General features: G+C 41.6%; 1 protein-coding gene across 1 annotated transcript; it reads right to left on the bottom strand.

The window, feature by feature from the left end:
- Positions 1-2353: 2353 nt before the first annotated feature.
- LOC146625280 (uncharacterized) lies at positions 2354-18276 on the bottom strand. Its single transcript, XM_085362744.1, has 6 exons — positions 18212-18276; positions 16663-16768; positions 9351-9437; positions 6911-7507; positions 4692-5285; positions 2354-3166 (listed from the first exon to the last, which is right to left on the bottom strand). The coding sequence occupies exons 2-6, from the start codon at positions 16678-16680 to the stop codon at positions 2645-2647; spliced, it is 1818 nt and encodes a 605-aa protein (XP_085218870.1). The 5' UTR covers positions 16681-16768; positions 18212-18276; the 3' UTR covers positions 2354-2644.
- Between the last annotated feature and the right edge of the window lie 1602 nt (positions 18277-19878).

Below are 19878 nucleotides of genomic sequence, written 5' to 3'. Positions count from 1 at the left end.
CTGCCTGGAGCCAAGTGTCGTTCCACCACTTGATCTTCGTCAGACTCTCAGCCAGGTTCCCCATAGCACTCATTTTATTGTGGTCACATGAATATGCATAGGGTCATTAACATATAACATCTTACATAGGTATACATGTGAACAAAGAATACTGTGTGTGTGTGTGTGTGTGTGTGTGTGTGTGTGTGTGTGTGTGTGTGTGTGTCCATAAACGACTTCCCTTAACCTGCTGGTCTGGAAAATCCAACAGTTCATCTATATGTAAAAAAGCACTTAGACTAAAACAGACATAGCTACGTTAATCCTACCGTAAAACAATAAAACAAGGTACGACCTCTTCCCATGCTCCCTTTACAGCCTGCTAAAGATCACACATCCTATCACTACACAATTGATTATACACCTCTAAGCATATATGGTTAAATATTTCCTATATACAAATGACAATAATAAAATCTAAACCCAACAATGACTTTGCCCCAGTCCTCAGCAGTCAATTCACCATGTTTACATGATTTTTGTTAAATTAAATCATGTTAACATGAAATAAACAGAAAAGGAAAATTGTGTTCTGACTTGTTTAGAAATATATTTTTCTTAGACATTCACATTATTCACACTCTCATTACACATACATATAGGATCTTGGGGGTGGGCACAATCACGGAGTCCAAATCACCATCAGGGTGTATACCTCACCCCTGACGTCGTTGCCCACCTCTCAATTTTAAATACACGTAGACATTGAGGGCTAGCAGGAGGGACTATGCGCTTACCTGCTGCTCCTTGGCAGGTAGCTCCATGCCCTCCTGGGTTTTAATTGCACCTTAGAACACATATGCATCAACACTACAATGAGCGGGTGGAGGGAGGTTTGGAGTCTTCTCCCACCCCCATTCTCTGCGGCCTGCTGGAGCGGGAGGGCTAGTAGGAGGAGTTGGCCGTCCGACTGCGGTCTGGGGTGTGGGGCCTCCCTGCTGCTGCGGAGTCGGGGTGGTCTGCCTCTCCCCACCGCAGGGAAAAGGGTAACACCACCTGGGTCTGGGTGCAATTCCCCCCTCCAGGGGCAAGGGTACCTAGACCCGGTTTGTAGAGTACGCTTGGGGAGTGTGATTGTGTGTACAGCGTCTCTTTATGTCTGTCTCCACGTTGGTTGAGTGTGGAGTGAGTGCATATGAGAGCATGAGGGTGGGAATGGATGTTTGTGTCTGTGTGTGCCTGTATGTCTGTGTCTATATGTCAGGTTGGGTATCAGACGCCACCTCTCTGGGGACACCTCAGGCCCTCCAAGGTTTGGAGGCCTATCTCCACCCACCACCACTTCCCCTGCCGGTGGCGGACTCCCTCAGGTGTCGGTGTGTTGGTGGTTCTTTGTGTCTGGGGATGGGCGTCCAGGTACACACCGGCTCACTCCTTGGCGGCCGCTTGTCGGGGCCTGGGGCCTGGGGCTCGCTCGGGCCCCTTTGGAGGTGGGGTGCCCCCGGCCTCTCGGCCTGGGGCTCGGTCACTCAGGCACAGCTGGGGGCCGGCGGAGCTCACGGGCGCGTCACTGCAACTCCCCCTGACTTCTGCTCCGCGGCTGCTGGGCGAGCCCTCATCTGGGACTCTCCTCAGCTCTTACTGGAACAGTGGCGCGGCTGCCCCTCTGTTGGTCTTCCATGGTCTCTTGTGTTCTGGGGGCCTCTGGATGTCTGGAGTTTTGATCTCCTCCATACCCGCTTCACACCCTGGAGGACGGGGCTGTGGCCCCCCCACACTCCCTAGCAGATCATTACATGGAGAAACCTTTAGAATGCAAGCATGCTGATCCACACAGGTATGCACACATGGGTATTCACAGACGCAGACTAAAGCTTTCTTGGCTGCTGCCTCAAAGCACACTGTGCGCTGTCTATCTTGCGTGCTGCACAATATCGTTTATTATTTAGTAAATATTGATATCTATGACTAGCTAGTTTATTGTGATGGTGCTTTGTTTTCTCTATTATTATGTTACTCTTTGTTGTTTGCTGTCTCCTCTGTTTGTTTTTTTTGTTTGTTTTTTTTTTTTCTCCATACAGGTGACCCAGGAGTTCTTTTTTTTTTTTTTTCTCTCTCTTCCCCCCCCTTCTCACCGTCTCTTCTCCCCTTTGGTTTTCATTCTTTCTCTCCCCCTCTTTCTCTCATTCATTCCCCCTGTCCTATTTATTAAAAAAAAAAAAAAAAAAAAAAAAAATGACAAAGGATGAACTGAAGCTCCTCCATCACGTAATGTCGCATACTGCTGTTTCTGATGTCATTTAAAAAAAAAAAAAAAAAAAAAAGAAATATATTTTTCTTTTGTTTTTTTTATTCTTAGATTTTTTCAAGCTCCAGTCTGTGTCTCCAACAAATAGGACAAAGGATCACCTGCAGCTCAGACGGGATCTACCCTCAACCTGAGCTCACCTGGTCCACCAGCCCTTCATCCAGCATCACTAACAACAACACAACAGCCCATCAGACTGAGCAGCAGCTTTACAGCATCAGCAGTTCTCTGATACTTCCAAACAGTGACATGGATCTATATTACATCTGTGCAGTCAGCACTGGCAGAAACAGGAAGAGAGCAACCTTCAGAAAAAGAGATTTTACATCAATCCATCCATCCAGTGGAACATTTTCATCAGATCTTTACAGGAGATTCGATCTGAACTCTGTGGAGCCTGATCTCAAGGGTTTTAAGTCTGACACTGAAACCAGAGGATCTTTCTGTCTCTTCAGATTCACTGTGATCCAGTGATGGGAGTGATTTCAGCCCTGAGTGATCACGCTGATGTTTGCACAGAGCAGATAATTTAGTGAATGTTTTGGCACATTGGTAACAGTGAAACAGTTTATTAGTAACGTGGGATCGTTTGTGTGATTTAAGCTGACTTGCAGTGGTGAAGGATGACCCACACTGATCACAGACGTGCTTTTTAACCCCACTGTGAATCAGTTCATGTTGTTTTAAGTAACTTGATGTGGTGAAGCTTCTCCCACATTCTTTGCAGTATTTCAGTTTGTCTCCAGTGTGTTTACATTGATGTACTTTTAGGGTGCGTTTTCGACTGAAAGTTTTTCCACAAAGGTCACAACGAAACTCTTTCCCACCACCACAGTGATGACAGGGTTGAGAACTGGATCCATCTGTGTCGCTCTGCTTCTAAACAAAGACACAAAGACAGTGTAAGTCAGTCCTTCAACATTTTTATCCTGAACGTCGCCTGAAATAAAGAGCATCTCTGCAGACGTCCAATTACATTTTACTGTTTCAGTTAACACGGATAAAAATATAAATACATACCTAGGGCTGGGCCATATTATACCGTTCACGGTAATACTGGTATAATGTTAGGCAACGATAGGAAAATGAAATATCGCGATAGAATGGCCGCACATGGCCGATTGTTGAGTGAAACAGATGAACCAGAATTGGTTTGTAAAAATGGTGCAACTTCAGTGATGTGGAACTGGTTTGGTGTTTGTCCGTCAGATACACGACAAAGCACATTTTTTTGCAGAACATGCAAGCGGCCGTCGGACTAAGATGCCCTTAAATCTGGGAGTAATCTGGGTCCTAAACTCCGTATGCTTCAGGTCAAACGAACACTGCAGCATCACTAAGAGTTAAAAACTGTCTTAATTCTTTCATCTTTAATAAAACGATCAGCATTGCTGCTTTACCAGGTGTAACTATGAAGTTTAACTTCCAGGCATCCATGAAAACAAAATGTATTACATTTAACGGAGTTAGAAGCTAGCAGGAAGCTAGCGGAAGTTAGCTCGCTAGTTTCACTAGTTACCCAAGCATGATATTGCATGTTCTGACTGAGAGATTTCGGAAAAAAATCAAACGTACAGCTCTGCTATCACTTCCAACATAAATGAAGACAGGAAACTAAACAGCAGTGACGTTTGTAGGGTTACTGAAGTTGGGCTAGCTGGTATATAATGATGTGCTACGTGATCGCTAGCGACACAGCTATGTTAGCATAACATAAACAGTGAAGCTGGAGGACAAACACTAACACTTTTCCACTTATAAAAGTTAACGTTAAGGTTCCTCATGGTTAGAGACAAATGCAATCGCATGGCAGGATGCTGTAAAAGGACCAAACTTCAGTCAGGAGAACAACTGAGATAATCCATCCACAATACGAGGTTAGTCATTAATATACTGCAACAACATGGGAATAGAGCAGCTGCCAGAGAATTCAACATTAATGAATCAATGGTACAGAAGTGGAGGAAGCAAGAAGAATGAGTTTAATAAAGTTTGATTTATCTGACTGCTTTGTTTCGCTTAATGTGCCTTATAATCCCGTGCACCTTATGGTCCGAAAAATACGTACTGCACACTGCAGTTTAATCTTTTTAACTTCAGTGGATATTATACATGGTTATGCTCAGGATATGTCAGCCCATTTCTACTGGAAATGCCTTTTGGTTAAACTTTCAGCAAGGAATTTGCATTTGCACTGTTACATTTTTATAAAGCTTTAATGTACATAAAAACCAGCTTCTTGTTTAAGTGAAAATAAATGATAGGTTGTCTTTTTGCGCTAGTAATGTTGTGGAGTTGTATTTTGTCTCGCATCAATTATATCGTCAGTTATATCGTTATCGCAAATTTTCAAATATATATCGTGATAAATATTTTTGGCCATATCGCCCTGCTCTATACATACCTCACAGTAACTGCACTTGTTGAGTCTCTTTCTGGTGTGGATCTGTTGGTGTCGTCTTAGGGAATGTGGAGCTTTAAAAGTCTTCTCACACAGGTCACATTTATAAGGTCTCTCCTCAGTGTGGGTAAACATGTGTTGTTGTAACTGTGCGTCTCCTGTAAACTGTTTGCCACACTGATCACAGCAGCACACATCATGTCTGGTGTGAATGCGTACGTGTGTATTTCGGCTGTCTATCCGACTGAAGGTTTTTCCGCAAATGTCACAGCTGTATGCCTTAATTCCAGAGTGGGTAACTAGATGACTGTGTAAGTGGCCACTTTGAGTAAAAGCTCTGCCACACTGATCACAGCTGTACGCTTTAACTCCACTGTGGATGAGTTGGTGTTTTTTTAGAGCATCCTTCCAGGAAAAAGACTTTCCACACAAGTCACAGCTGAACGGTCTCTCTCCAGTGTGGATGACCTGATGATGTTTTAGGTCATACAGAGTAAACTCCTTCCCACACTCGTCACAGGTGTGTTTTTTCTCTCCCTTTCTTCTGTGAGGTTTGTCGGCCTCCTGAGAGCGCTGACTTCTCGCTCCATGTTGGTCCTGCAGTGACAGAGATACAAACAGAGGCAGTGAGTGAAATGCAGTCGTGGAACAAACTGAACCTTCAAACTCCCTCCATTAACACTCGTTTTAAACCTGAGGGTGGAGTGTGGCACCAAACACCTTAAAGGTCTCTTATCCCCACCTGCTGGTAGTAGGAACACATTACATCCAACCCGGTGTTAAAAATAATTAATGACTGTTCAAACGTTTCACTGTAGAAAACATTGGATTAATTTTTGATTAAAGGCAATTAAGTGCCATTCATTTTCAATCTATATTAATCACATTTTATTTGTATGAGCAAAAAAAAAAAAAAAAAGGAAAATATACACACTTAATGTGTTTACTGCCTGATATCGGGCTACCGTTGTGGTGCTTTGAACGTGTTTTTTTTGCAGTGATAAACCAATATTAAGTCTGTTCGAACAACAATAATACCAATAATAATAATATTATTATTAATAGTAATCAGAATAATAATAACAACAATAATAATAATAATAATAATAATAATAATAATAATAATAAAAACAATAATAATAATAATAATAATAATAATGATAATGTACTTCCACAGCATGTCTTTTATCCAAACCGCTCTCTGCAGATGGCCCCGCCCCTCTGTGAGCCTTATTCTGCTGGAGGTTTCTTCCTGTTAAAAGGGAGTTTTTCCTTCCCACTGTTGCCAACATGCTTGCTGAAAGGGGGTCATATAATTGTTGGGTTTTTCTCTGTATGTATTATTGTAGGATCCACATTACAATAAAAAGCACCTTGAGGCGACTATTGTTGTGACTTGGTGCTGTATAAATAACACTGAATTGAACTGAAAATTTAATTAATATCTATGGGCTCAAAGTGTAGTCATTAATATTCTGTACTTGTAAATCAGTTTTGTATGTGTAAAAAGAATTTGTGTGTAGACTTAGCAAAAAACAAAACAACCAAAAAACGTTACAAGTACGAATTTTGACCCTATTTTTCTTCCTTTCGTCTGATTGGTCAATGTCATGTCAATCAGAAATGTAACAATCCAATCAGAGAACAGATGGGTTTGGCTGTCGGACGGGCGCTTTTTTTGAACAGGGCTGTAAAAACTACAATACCACCACCATAATACTACATTAATACTAAAATCATAACTGAATGCAGAGCGACTGAAAGCTCTGTTCCCCATAGTACTAAGGTGTGAGGATGGAACAGTAAGATGAATAGCAGATGATGATCTGAGAAGGCAGGAAACAGTGGTGATATGGAGCAGGTCACATAAATATGAAGGAGCAGATTTATGGATACACCTGTATGTAAGAAGTAACATTTTAAAATGTATCCTGGCTTCTATGGGCAACCAGTAAAGGTGCTGAAGAACTGGGGTAATATGAGCTCTTGACAGAGTGCAAGTTATGACCCGAGCTGCAGAATTTTGAAGAAGTTGGAGTTTATGAAGGGACCTTTTAGGGAGACCAAATAGGAGGGAATTACAGTAATTAATACGGGACGTAATAATCACTCAGAGCTGCTTTTCCATGCAGTAGAATTGCTAACATGCTAACACAGTTTAATGAGCAGAGTTGTTCCAAACAGTCAGGCTAAAATGACAAGATAACAATATAAATACATACCTCACAGTAACCGTGCTTGTGGAGTCTCTTTCTGGTGTGGATCTGTTGGTGTTGTCTCAGGTGATGTGGAGCTTTAAAAGTCTTCTCACACAGGTCACATTTATAAGGTCGTTCCTCAGTGTGGGTAAACATGTGGCGTTGTAAGTGTGTGTGTTTAGCAAACTCTTTGCCACACTGATCACAGCAGTACACATCATGTCTGGTGTGAATGCGTAGGTGTGTATTTCGGTTCCCTTTGTGGCTGAAAGTTTTTCCACAAATGTCACAGCTGTATGCCTTAATTCCAGAGTGGGTAACTAGATGGCTCTGTAAGCTGCTACTGTGAGTAAAAGCTCTGCCACACTGATCACAGCTGTGCGGTTTAACTCCACTGTGGGTGAGTTGGTGTGATTTTAGGCCACTCTTCCAGGAAAAAGTCTTTCCACACAAGTCACAGCTGAACGGTCTCTCTCCAGTGTGGATGAACTGATGATGTTTTAGTGAATCCCTCCTATTAAAACCCATCCCACACTCGTCACAGGTGTGTTTCTCCTCTCCCTTTCTTCTGTGGGGTTTGTCGGCCTCCTGAGAGCGCTGACTTCTCGCTCCATGTTGGTCCTGCAGTGACAGAGATACAAACAGAGGCAGTGAGTGAAATGCAGTCGTGGAACAAACTCAACCTTCAAACTCCCTCCATTAACACTAGTTTTAAACCTGAAGGTGGAGTGTGGCACCAAACACCTAAAAGGTCTCTTATCCCCACCTACTGGTAGTTCTGACACATTACATCCAACCTGGTCTTAAAAATAATTCATGACTTCCGGTCAGCATGCGACCCGAATAGACGCAGGAACGAGCTGCTCCGGTGAACCTAACTCCGCTTTGACCAGTTTCACCCCTTCAACTCGCTTTCACTCGTAACTACTTTTCTAGTGTTCTGAACACTTTTAACCCTTTCCAATGGCTTCTAAGAGTGCAAAAGCGAACAAAAAGGAGGACGCTAGCTTAACACTGGAGGCTATCACCACGCTGCTCCAGCAGCACCGAGATGAGTTGGCATCTGAATTTAAGACCTCATTTAACGCCCTCGATTCAAAACTGGACCAGGTACGACAATCCCAAGAGGAACAGGCCGAGAGTTTCATCCTTGGAGCTTGCAATTGAAGACCTGAGCCAACGTGTCGCTGACCTTGAAAACACGTGTGCCGCTCTTCGCGAAGACAACAACCAGCTAAAGAACAAAGTCACCGACCTGGAGAGCCGTAGCAGGCGTCAGAACATGTGGGCGCCCCACTCACTTCTTTTCCAACCTTCTCTATGAGTTGTTGGGCAAAGAAATACTTCAGTCTCCACCGGAGCTCGATAGAGCGCACCGCTCCCTCGCAGCGAAGCCGCCCGTGGGACGCCCACCTCGCCTGGTGATCATCCGCCTGCACCGATACCAGATCAAGGACCTCATCATCCGAGAAGCTAGGAGGAGAGGGAAATTCGACTACCGAGGCGTGCCTATCCGAATTGTGGAGGACTACAGCCCCGAGGTCCTCAATCAGCGGGCGCAGTACAAGGACATTATGTCGGAGCTCTACGGGCGAGGCCTGAGGCCGGCTCTCCTCTTCCCAGCACGGCTTCGCATAACGCAGGCCAGCGGCGCCAGAAAGTTTTTCAGCTCCGTGGACAAGGCTCAACAGTACATTGAGAGGCTCCCAAAGGCTCCGGAAGCCCCGTGAAGAATTATTACCAATAAAACAATGGCACTAAATGCAGGTACCAAACATTCCATATAGGTATGGAGGCGCAGTCGGGATCCACGTAAGACGTCGCTTTTCCCCTCCGAGTGTAGCGATATAGTCTGAATGCTATAGTACTGAAATGCTGATTATTACTTTCATTTAACTCGATAATCTTTTTCTTTTTTTTCTTTGAAAAATAAGGAGACAACCTCATTGACTTCTACCCGTTGGCTAATGACGTAATACCTGTTGCACGGAGACGGGGAGTTTTGTTATCTACTCGTAGCCTTCTGTCTGTTCTTATTCAATAATTCAGTTATACCAGTAGTACTTATTGAACTACTGTTACACACCGGCCCGAGGCCGGGGTGCAACACAACAAAAAGATAAACCCTACACATAGTAACGACAAAATAAATCACACCGCGGCAGATTGACGAGAATTAGTTAATTTATTTACTGAACAGGTAGCGAGCTTCAGGGTGGGCGATGCCAAAACAACAAACAAAACACACTAGAAAGAAAAACAAAGCTAACTTACCTCCCACGATTCCAAAACAAAATACAATTCTCTAACCTGTCTCCCTACCCGAAACAGGAGAAAAGAGGGGAATGAAAGAAAACGGCTTCCCACCCCTACAGCTACCAAGCTCAGGTACACCCTTTTTCAACATTTATATTGCAGCCCCGTGCAGTCACACACCACGACGGTCCCCAGACACACAGCTCACGGGAAACCAGGAAGTCTGCTCGCCGGCCCAGTCCAACCCCTTTTGTAGCTGGCCTCTTTCCTTCCTCCACCAATGGGCGGCCTCCACCTGGAAACAAGCGTCACTGAATACAAATACAAACAATAACAACACCATACCGCAAATAATGACCCTGGGTCATAACACTACATCATCTTTTTTGTGTTTGGTTGTTTGTTTACGTACTTGGACTCTGCTTTGAAACACTCCAGCAATTACATTTGGACTTGGTGGCTGATACAGTTTCAAAACTTAACAGTATTATAAGGGGTTTCAGCTTACTATGCTATGGCCACCGGAGCAGTGATTCGACTGCTTCAATGCCTAGGTTATTGGTATCATAGACAGGAGGAGTAACACTCTAAATATGCTAAGTTTGAAGAGCTCGCTGCTTGTTCTTGTTCTTTTTTTTTGGCAGCCATTTTCTGTTGTGGGGAGGGCTTGGGGAGGGTAAGGGTCACTGCTATGAACCTCATACACTGTTCTTTTTTTTTTTTTTTTAACTTGTTCTGAACTAATTTCCACCCATTGTAAAGTTATTCTGTTCTTATCATCTAAGGCCACTGTGCATATTTTCTTTGCTCTACAAATCAGATGAGTCTGCAATTGAACTTTCTAAGCTGGAATGTTAAAGGTCTAAATCATCCAGTCAAGAGAAGGAGGGTTTTGTCACATGTTAAACACCATAACACTGACGTGGCTTTCCTGCAGGAGACCCACGTCAGGGCCTCTGATAATGTCCGTCTCTTCTCCCGTTGGAGCGGCCAGTGTTTTCACTCACTTTTCCAAGCTAGGGCACGTGGGGTCTCTATATTAGTCAGGCAGAACATTCCCTTTGAGGCCCACAATGTCATAGCAGACAAATATGGTAGATATGTCATAATCAGTGGGAAACTGTATAACAGTCTTGTTGCTCTAGTAAATGTGTATGCTCCTAATACAGATGACGAAAATTTCTTTAAACAACTATTCTCCTCTTTACACGACTTAAATGTCTACTCTCTTTTTCTGGGGGGTGATTTTAACTGCTGGTTAGACCCAGCCCTGGATCGCTCATCCACTAAGAGCAATGTTTTAAGCAAATCTGCATCTGTCATTCATGCCTTTCTATCAGAATATGGAATGTGTGATGTTTGGCGTACTCTAAATCCTCATAAAAGAGATTACTCCTATTTTTCACATTTGCACCATACATATTCAAGAATTGATTACTTTATCATTGACACTAATTGTCTGCAGCAGGTCCACTCCTGTGCCTACCATAGCATAGTTATTTCAGATCACGCCCCTCTTACTTTGTCTCTGTCTCTTCCACATCCTCCTGTTAAAGCTGCACAATGGCGTTTCAACTCGACCCTCCTGTCGGATGAAAATTTTGTAAAGTTTATCCAGGATGAGATACGCTTTTACTTTGCCACCAACTTTTCCCCAGAGACTTCCAGCCTTGTCGTATGGGATGCCTTTAAGGCGTATATCAGAGGCCAGATTATTGCTTATTCGGCAAGAATTAAAAAACAGTCCACCCATGAAAGGAATAAGTTAATGCAACAAATTAAGGAGACTGATCAACAGTATGCTCTCAAACAGAGTCATGAAATATTTAAAAAGCGTGTAGAACTTAAAACAATACTTGACCTACTCACAACGTACTCGACTGAACGTTTACTCTTACATGACAAATCCAAATTTTATATGCATGGTGACAAACCTGAAAAATTACTGGCGAGCCTTCTAAAAGGTTCTCGGGCAAGGCAAAGTATTCTTAAAATTCGACAACAAGATGGCGACATAGTCACAGATCACGAAAAAAAATCAATGAAGTGTTCAGGGATTTTTTCTCACAGCTTTACACCTCAGAGTCCCAAACTGACTGTAATGCAATTAATGAGTTCTTAGCTAAACTTGACATTCCTGAAATTCCACCAGAACTTAAAACAAGGCTGGATGAACCCATCTCCCAGTTAGAAGTTTCCTTGGCTATAGCTTCGATGCACTCTGGTAGGTGTCCGGGTCTGGATGGTTTTCCGTCAGAATTTTTCAAACACTTCTCTTCATTACTGTCCACGCAGCTTAGTGCAACCCTCACAGACTGCAAGGAACAAGGATCTCTTCCTCGATCATTCTATGAAGCCTGTATTACACTTATTAAAAAGAAAGGAAAAGATCCGTTGGAATGTGCCTCCTATAGACCCATTTCTCTACTGAACACAGATGCTAAAATATTAGCCAAGATACTTGCCCGTAGACTAGAAATAGTTCTTCCAAAAATTATTTCGAAAGACCAGACAGGCTTCAATAAAGGTCGTCATTCATATTTTAACATAAGGAGGCTATTTAACATAGTCTACTCCAGCTCTACAGACTCTGATGAATGTATGGTCTCGCTTGATGCTGAAAAGGCCTTTGATCGAGTTGAGTTCGATTATCTCTTTGCAGTCCTTGATAGATTTGGCTTTGGAGCGAAATTTACTTCATGGATTAAATTACTCTATTCTCAACCATCTGCTACAATACGAACTAACCTCCAATTGTCAAAACCTTTCAAACTTCACAGAGGCACACGCCAGGGATGTCCCCTCAGCCCCCTGCTTTTTGAACCCCTTGCCATTGCGTTCCGCAGTTGCAAAGAGGTACACGGCATTTGGAGAAACAATACAGAACATAAGGTCTCGCTCTATGCAGATGATCTCCTGCTCTTTATTTCTAAGCCCTTAGCCTCACTACCATCTGCATTGAATCTGCTTAGTCAATTTGGTCAGATTTCAGGGTATAAACTGAACTATGAACTGAATAAAAGTGAGCTCTTCCCGCTAAGTAGCAAAGCCAGTATGTTAGACTTCACCTGCTTGCCCTTCAGAGTTGAAAGGACAAAAATTACATATTTGGGAATCACAGTGACAAAAAAAACAAAACAAAACATAAAAACCTTTTCACAGAAAATGTGAGTGCATTGCTGAACCAAGTGAAGCGGTCCCTTACCCACTGGACACCACTCTCTATGTCTCTGGTAGGACGTATCACTTCGATTAAAATGACCAGTCTACCGAAATTTCTATACCTTTTCCAGGCTGTACCCATTTTCATTCCCAACACTTTTTTCAATAAGCTGGACTCTGTCATCTCATCTTATCTATGGCAGGGTAAACGCCCAAGGCTCAATAAGATGCATCTTCAAAAATCTAAAATTGAGGGTGGGTTTGCACTTCCCAACTTTCGTTTTTATTATTGGGCTGCTAACATACGATGTTTGGTGTTTTGGTATTTTTACCATAATCGGAGTGGTTGTCCTGACAGGGTCACTATGGCATTGCATAGTGACAACAGTATATCCTTAGCAGCTGCACTTTGTTCTCCACTCTCATCCTCTTCATTCAACTTCATTCCCAACCCTGTAGTGGTGCACTCATTAAAAATATGGGGCCAGTTTAGGAAATATTTTAAACTTTGTGACTTCTCCCTTCTCAGCCCCATTGCATCTAACCATTTCTTTAAACCTTCTACCCAGGATGGTGGGTTTGCGGAGTGGCACAGAAGTGGAATAACTTGCTTCAAGGACCTATTCATAGCCAACAAACTAGCATCATTTGAACAACTTGCTAATAAATATATTCTTCCACCATCACACTTTTTCAGATACTTGCAAGTCAGGCACTTTATTTGTTCCCAGATTTCAGGCTCAAGCCCTCCACCAGAGCCTACACTACTAGAAACTATCCTGCAACTCAATCCAACCAATAGAGGGCTGATTTCCTTGCTTCACAATAAAATGTTAAATTTGACACATACCTCTTCATCCAAGCTCAAGACACTGTGGGAAGAAGACTTCAACATGACAATCTCTGACGAAACATGGGCCTCTATACTCAAACATGTCAACACTACATCACTATGTGCCCGCCATTGTTTAATCCAGTTCAAAGTGGTGCATAGAGCCCATTTCTCAAAATCCAGATTATCCCGTATCTACCCTGAAATCTCTCCATATTGTGACAGATGCAAAACTGCTGAAGCTTCACTGGTCCACATGTACTGGTCTTGTCCCAATCTCACTCAGTTCTGGTCAGAGGTTTTTCGTACCCTGTCCAGAATTCTCAGTGTGACGCTGGCCCCCGGCCACCTTCTTGCTCTGTTTGGCATCAGTGGGAATGAGGTGCTTCTACCGGCCTCTAAAAAACAGGCATTATCATTCTGTTCCCTGTTGGCCAGGAGGGCAATTCTACTGAGGTGGCGGGATGCTGCCCCTCCCACTCACAAACAGTGGTTATATGACCTCATGGCCTGTCTAAAACTGGAAAAGATAAGACACTCACTTCAGAACTCCACTGGGAAATTTCAAGACATGTGGGGACCCTTCCTTGATGCTTTTCAAAATCTATAAGAATTTTTCAGCAAACTCTCTTAAGTCAGGTGTGGAAATACAGTGTGCGGGTGCAGGCAGTGACCTGGGTGGGAATGAATGGGATTGTTTTGCAGGGATTTTGTTACTTTGGGATATATTATACATTTGTTTATATTCTCTTTTTTCCCCCTCTTTCTTTCCCTTTTTTCTTTTTCTTTTATTTCACAGCCGAAGATACATTTTTGAACTCATTTCACAGCTTAAATGTACTACTTAACCCTAATGTACAGATCATCTGTAATCCTTCTTTTTTCTTTCTGTTTATATGTATAATGTATACATTGATGTTTATGTGTATAAAAGGAAACCTCTTAATAAAAAAGACATTGTTTAAAAAAATAATTCATGACTGTTCAAACACTTATATCATGCCCATCCCTCCTGCTGTACACAAATATTAATACTAGCATGCTAACACACTCAGAAAAGTAATGAATGCTTATCAGCTCTATACTTATTTTTATATTTCCTGTTGTTGTTTCCTATTAGATATTTATATAATTTTCTCATTTTTAAAAAAATAATAAATCCAACGTAACAGTTACTAGCTTGGTTTAGTGAAGGAAAATGTCAGAGTCTGATTGCAACCCGAGGGATTTTTTTTTATAAAACATACTGACGACATAGAAAAAAGAAAAAAACAAACAAACATCTGCTTAATTTACAAAACAGATGATTTATTTGTAAAAAAAAAAAAAAAAAAAAAGAAGTTTGGAATCATATATGATTGCGTTCCACTTCTAACATCTACACCACTTTGTATTGGTCTTTCACATGTGTCAACAGAAAATTGTACTTAGTAGTCAGTGTAATCTTTTAATGATATAAGTTTGCATATGGTAGAGTACTGCATGTTGACCTTTTGATGACTTGTTGTTCACTACAAGACTTGTTATAAATTTTCTTCCCACCAGGCAGAGGAGTCGTTCCTTCGACACACGCACACGCACACACCAGGGCAGTCTCAGAGCCCTCACTCCCGTGCGAGTGCTCTGTGACTGCCCTTGCTGCAAGTAAAACTGTGTGTTTCTCCTCTCTGATTCTCAGCTGAAGAAATGTCTTCGAATACATGGAAAACGTGGTATTCCAATGAAATTGATTCATGTTTGTGGCTGTAATGTAACAAGATGTGAAAAAAAAGTCAAAGGGAGCCAAAAACTTTTGCAAGCCACTCTAAGTCCTCATGTGTTGAAATCAGACATTGGGTCTGTACTAGGGCTGCCAAACGATTATTTTGATAGTCGACTAGTCACCGATTATTTTTGCGATTAGTCGACTAATCAGATCATCATCCATTGGACATAAAACGTACAGCTTATTGCACCAGCAGCATCTGCTCTTATATAACTATCATTAGCTTACAGCTTTAAGCGTTTCAGGTATGTGCTAACTAAAAATAAAGACATGATAGTTTATTAAAGTTTAATGAAATCTGCAGCTGGCATCCTTTTACATGCAGTGCTGCCATATTCTGTTTCAGTCCGTTGTTACACTCTTAAATCCTACTACTTATTCCTGCGTCTTTTGTGATCTTACAAAGCTTCAAACGACACGTCGACTATTAAATTGGTCGTCAACGATTTTGATAGTTGACGTAATTGTGACTAGTCGACTAATCGTGGCAGCCCTAGTCTGTACATGGACATTATGTTTTTTCAGGTTGTGAAAGATGCTGCAAAATAATCTGAGGCAGATTAACTGTGTTATTTAAAGACTACATGAAGATCCTCTGCAGGTTAGTGCAGGATAAACAGGTTCGTTTGCTGAACTGTGATGGATTTAAAGTAAAGAACAGTGTGTGACTGGTGCACAGTGACTGTGGTGCTCATGTCACAGTTAGATTACATCAAGTGTAGCAGAGATTCATTTAAACTGAAGCTCATGATGCTGACATTCATTCACTGAGTTCCACCTTCATACCAACAGTATAGTGTCTAATATAAAGCCAGTGTACTGTCAGTGTAGAGGATGGAAACCAGCCAGGACAGCTCATGAAACATCTGCTGACATCTGGTTGAATTCAGTTGTGTACATCCACAGAGAGCAGCAGGTCAGCTGATCACAGCCTGTACTTGAAGAAAATCTACTGGAGCTCTCAACAGAAATTATTGTGAGCTGTGATTCTTTTCCCCACGCTGAGCCACTACAGCTGATTTTAGGGTTCCCACCTGCTCAATCCCACTTTAACCTCTTCCCTGCTCATGTTCCTGTTTAGAGGCAAAGTCACCCTCTACAGTGTAGGCAACAGAAAATACACACATGTTTTATTTTCCTTCATTTTCTACTTAACTGATTCAAACAGAGAACCTTTATTAGAAATAAATAGTTCTTATTTCATCTACTAATCTTATTTTATTATTACATTAATAAAGCACAAGGTTCAGTTAACTTTGGATAAAAACATGTGGTTAAAAAGTTCTTCAAGGAGCTACTTTTACTTTCTTACTCTGATTACATTTACTAGCCTGTACTTTTTCCCTGTTACTTGAGAAAAGAAGGCTCTGTGAGCCTGGTTCTGCTGGAGGTTCCTTCCTGTTATAAGGGAGTTTTTCCTTCCCACTGTAACCAAAGTGCTTGCTCATAGGAGGTCATATGATTGTTGTATTCCCCCCCCCCTGTATGTATTATTGTAGGGTCTGCCTACAATATAAACCACGTTCAGGCACCTATTGTTGTGATTTGGCACTGTATAAATAACATTGTATTGAGAATTGAATTGATAATAATACTACTAATATTAACGAAGGATAATTGATTGTGATTTCTTTGTGTTTGTAAACATAATTTAAAAATACATAATATACAATAATATGCAACACAGTCATATAACAGGTTGGGAGGATGAGAGTTTTAGACGTGACTGATTATTTGGTGAAACTGTGATATTTTCCTCACCTCCTGTGTTGAGCTCATTGTTTCCTCTGTAGTGACTCAGCTGAGTCCAGATGGCTGAAAATGTTCCTCTGCTGCTCCGTCAGACTCTTCTCCTCCTGCTGATCAGCTGGGACACAAAACAGATCTTTGTTAGGCTCCACACTGCACTGAAGAGTCAAAGTGTCTCATATGTTCATCTGACAACACAAAGTACAAATTTCACTCTGATTGCTTGTAGAAATCTTGTGAGACGTGTTGTGCTGCAAAGTGAGGAAACTCTCTCACTCACTTATACTTCAGGAGGAACTTTGTGACATTGGCTCTAATATTCTAAGCAGCCCTTTACTATGACAGGGCCAGAAAGTCCTATTTGAAGGTTTGGGAGAAGGACCATGTTAAAGGTGGATTGGGGTTTATACACTTTGTTATGATACAGGTAAGGCTGTAAGAGCCTGAGAAGGTGTCCTGAATAAACCTCTAAAACCAGTTTTCAGCTAACGACTCTGCTTCAGTCTGGAAAACAGCAACTACAAGTTTAAAGACTCCATCAACAATTCACACCCAGCAACAGCCTGAACAGCTCCTCCTGTGGTTTCCACAAACAGGGACAGACCTGTTACTCCCCCACCCCACACTTTCCACACCTTCAGCCCCCCAGTCCCACCACCTCCACCATTCCCCAAACTTTGATTCTGTTCATCTGGACGTAGCTTTTTGTGGGAGAAACATTTCATCACTCATCCAAGTGACTTCTTCAGTCTCAGCTGACTGCAGGTTTCCCCAATTTTCAACAGTGCATTTGCATAATGACTGAAACGAGCACCACTGAAGGAACAATGGGCTGGGAGGTCAGTTATTGAGCATTAATATGCAAATTCTCATGATCATTGATTAACAACCACTGATCACTTGCAGCGACTCCCCAACTCTCTGAATGGTACTCATGGCCATTGATCAGCGGTCTTTGATCAATGAGCTTTGATCAGTGGTTTCAGTGCTTTCCTTCCTGCTTTGACTGCAGCTGTGTTTGACACAGGAAGACATTATTACATTCTTCACACTCTCCTGCACATTAACCACCACAATATATTTTATTCTCTGTGCTTTCAAATATGAACACTGTTTACTTTCATCTCTGTTTCATTAGTTTTTGTTAACATCTTCCTGTGCATCACTTTACAGCAGCCACACTCATTAAAATGAGACTTTGTAGGAGTTCACTTCCTCTCATGTGTTCATCCACAGCAGCTGGACAATAAAGTTTATTGTGACCCTGATACTGCAGCAGATCGCTCTCATCCATTTCCTTTTATCACTTCAAATAGAAATGAGGCTGTAGAGGTTTGGTGCAGGCAGAAAAACAGCTGCAGGGACAATGAAAAGACTTTTCTGCTCCAACTTTTCCCAGCATGCTGAGCTAATGATTAGTTGGTGTTTTTCTCCAAACACTCTCTCACTCTTCTCTCAACGTGTTCACAATAAACTGTGAACAGGAGAGCAGCAGAAGACCTCATTCAGGAGCTAAACTCAACATGAACTGAACTCACAGTAAAGTTAGCTCGGTGCTTACCTTTAGATGAGCCCACAAACCGAGAGAAACTCCGCGATGAAGCTGCAACTCTTTCCAAACACAGGAAACAGATCAGGGAGCAGAGACCCACGTGGTTCACGCTGATCTCAGCTACGATCCAGGAGACGAGAGTGGGCAGATCGATGCAGATATCGATCCAAAAGTCGCTACTACTTTATTCTCTTTGAATGAAAATCCAGCTTTGTCTGCGCAAACCACAGGAGCACCTGGCTGCAACCACCGGGGAGCGCCATATTGCGACCTCCACACTAACTGGAAACACGTGACTTCCACAGTAACAGGAAACACGTAAATTCAGTTTAATCGATTTTTACAGCGAAAACTAAATTGTGTTTTTTTTTTTACTAGTGATGCTGCTGATAAATAAATTTGGCTCTAAGTGTTTTTAATACTCTGAGTTTATTTAAAAAACATCACCATCCCTTCAGCTTGTTCATGGCCAAAAGTGTCCATGTGTTATTTTTTATCTTTTCGTTTTTTTGTTACTTTTTCTACATAAAGGCTTTTTCATAAATTTAAAATAGTCATTACTTTTTACATTTTTTATCCTTCAAAAGCCTCTTTCTAGTACAATGCACTTGTTTGAATACAAGTGCATACAATACAGGAGTACGCTGCTAATAAAGTTACACAATTACACAGTGAATGTGCGTTTATTATTATCTTTACAAAATACCACAGTTTTTTTCTTTGTCTGTATCATTTTATTTTGTTGTATTTATCCGCGACATCTTAAATGCCGGTCCGTGAAAATTTTTTGTGACATTAAACCGGTCCGTGGTGCAAAAAAGGTTGGAGACCGCTGCTGTACAGTACAAAATGCGTTCAGGTTGTCGAATTCATATAAATCTTGGATCGCGAGCAGTGTAACCCTGAAGTGCTGTGGCCTACTGTATGTTTGTAAGTTTTCTCCTCAACACAACAATGCCGATGAAACGTTTTGCATGGTTTCATTTGGTAATACTGGACTTATGTTTCTATGAAGGTTTGAACTTTAAGAGTGTTTAAACAAAAGAGAAATGTGTGAAAAGGTTCGTGCCTGTCTGAGAAAAGTGTATAAAGTGTGTAGTGAGAGGTTTTACGGTCTTAAAACATCTATAATAATAGTAAAAAATACAGTTTGCTACTTCGCAGCTTTCACCTATCACGGGTTATTTTTAGAAAGTCACTCCCGCGATAAACGAGGGACTGCTGTATTATTAATAGTAGAGTCTGGCACATCTAATTGATTAACATCAACATTATCATGCACTATTATTTTTGTTCATGGAGAGGAAAAAAATATAAAACTCTCTCTCAGCTTGTTTGTTGTCAAAAATGGCCACTTTTGTGTATGTTCACAAAATGCTGTAAAATGTATATTTATTAAAACATTTATCTACTTTTACCGACTTGACTCTTTAAATTAGCACCAGCCTTTTTCATCAAAACCAACATTTTATCTACATTTTTTTTTTTTTACTTTTTAGATGCCAGTTAGGCTATATATAACTTTTCAGATAAAATGGTGATTAAGTCCTAATGGCATCCTTTTTTTTCATATGACCATCTGGGACAAGGCTGTCTTGCAATTGTTGAGGTAACTAGTGTGCGCCCTATTTTTCCAGGATAACTCTTCATTTGTAGGTTTTAGTAGACATTTTTAT

This window comes from Diplotaxodon limnothrissa, linkage group LG9 (genome assembly GCF_057381915.1).
Source record: "Diplotaxodon limnothrissa isolate DT_005_m linkage group LG9, D_limnothrissa_male_GT1.1, whole genome shotgun sequence".
NCBI lineage: Eukaryota > Metazoa > Chordata > Actinopteri > Cichliformes > Cichlidae > Diplotaxodon > Diplotaxodon limnothrissa.
The sequence above is the reverse complement of the archived record's forward strand: the minus strand, read 5'-3'. Positions and strand labels throughout refer to the sequence as shown.

Bases quoted from the DNA above. Each gene is read 5' to 3' on its own strand.
- LOC146625280 (XM_085362744.1), bottom strand. The intron at 7,508-9,350 runs GTGAGCTGTGTG...CTGTCACTGCAG, and splicing joins AGCAGACTTCCTGGTTTCCC to GACCAACATGGAGCGAGAAG. The intron at 5,286-6,910 runs GTATGTATTTAT...CTGTCACTGCAG, and splicing joins ACAAGCACGGTTACTGTGAG to GACCAACATGGAGCGAGAAG.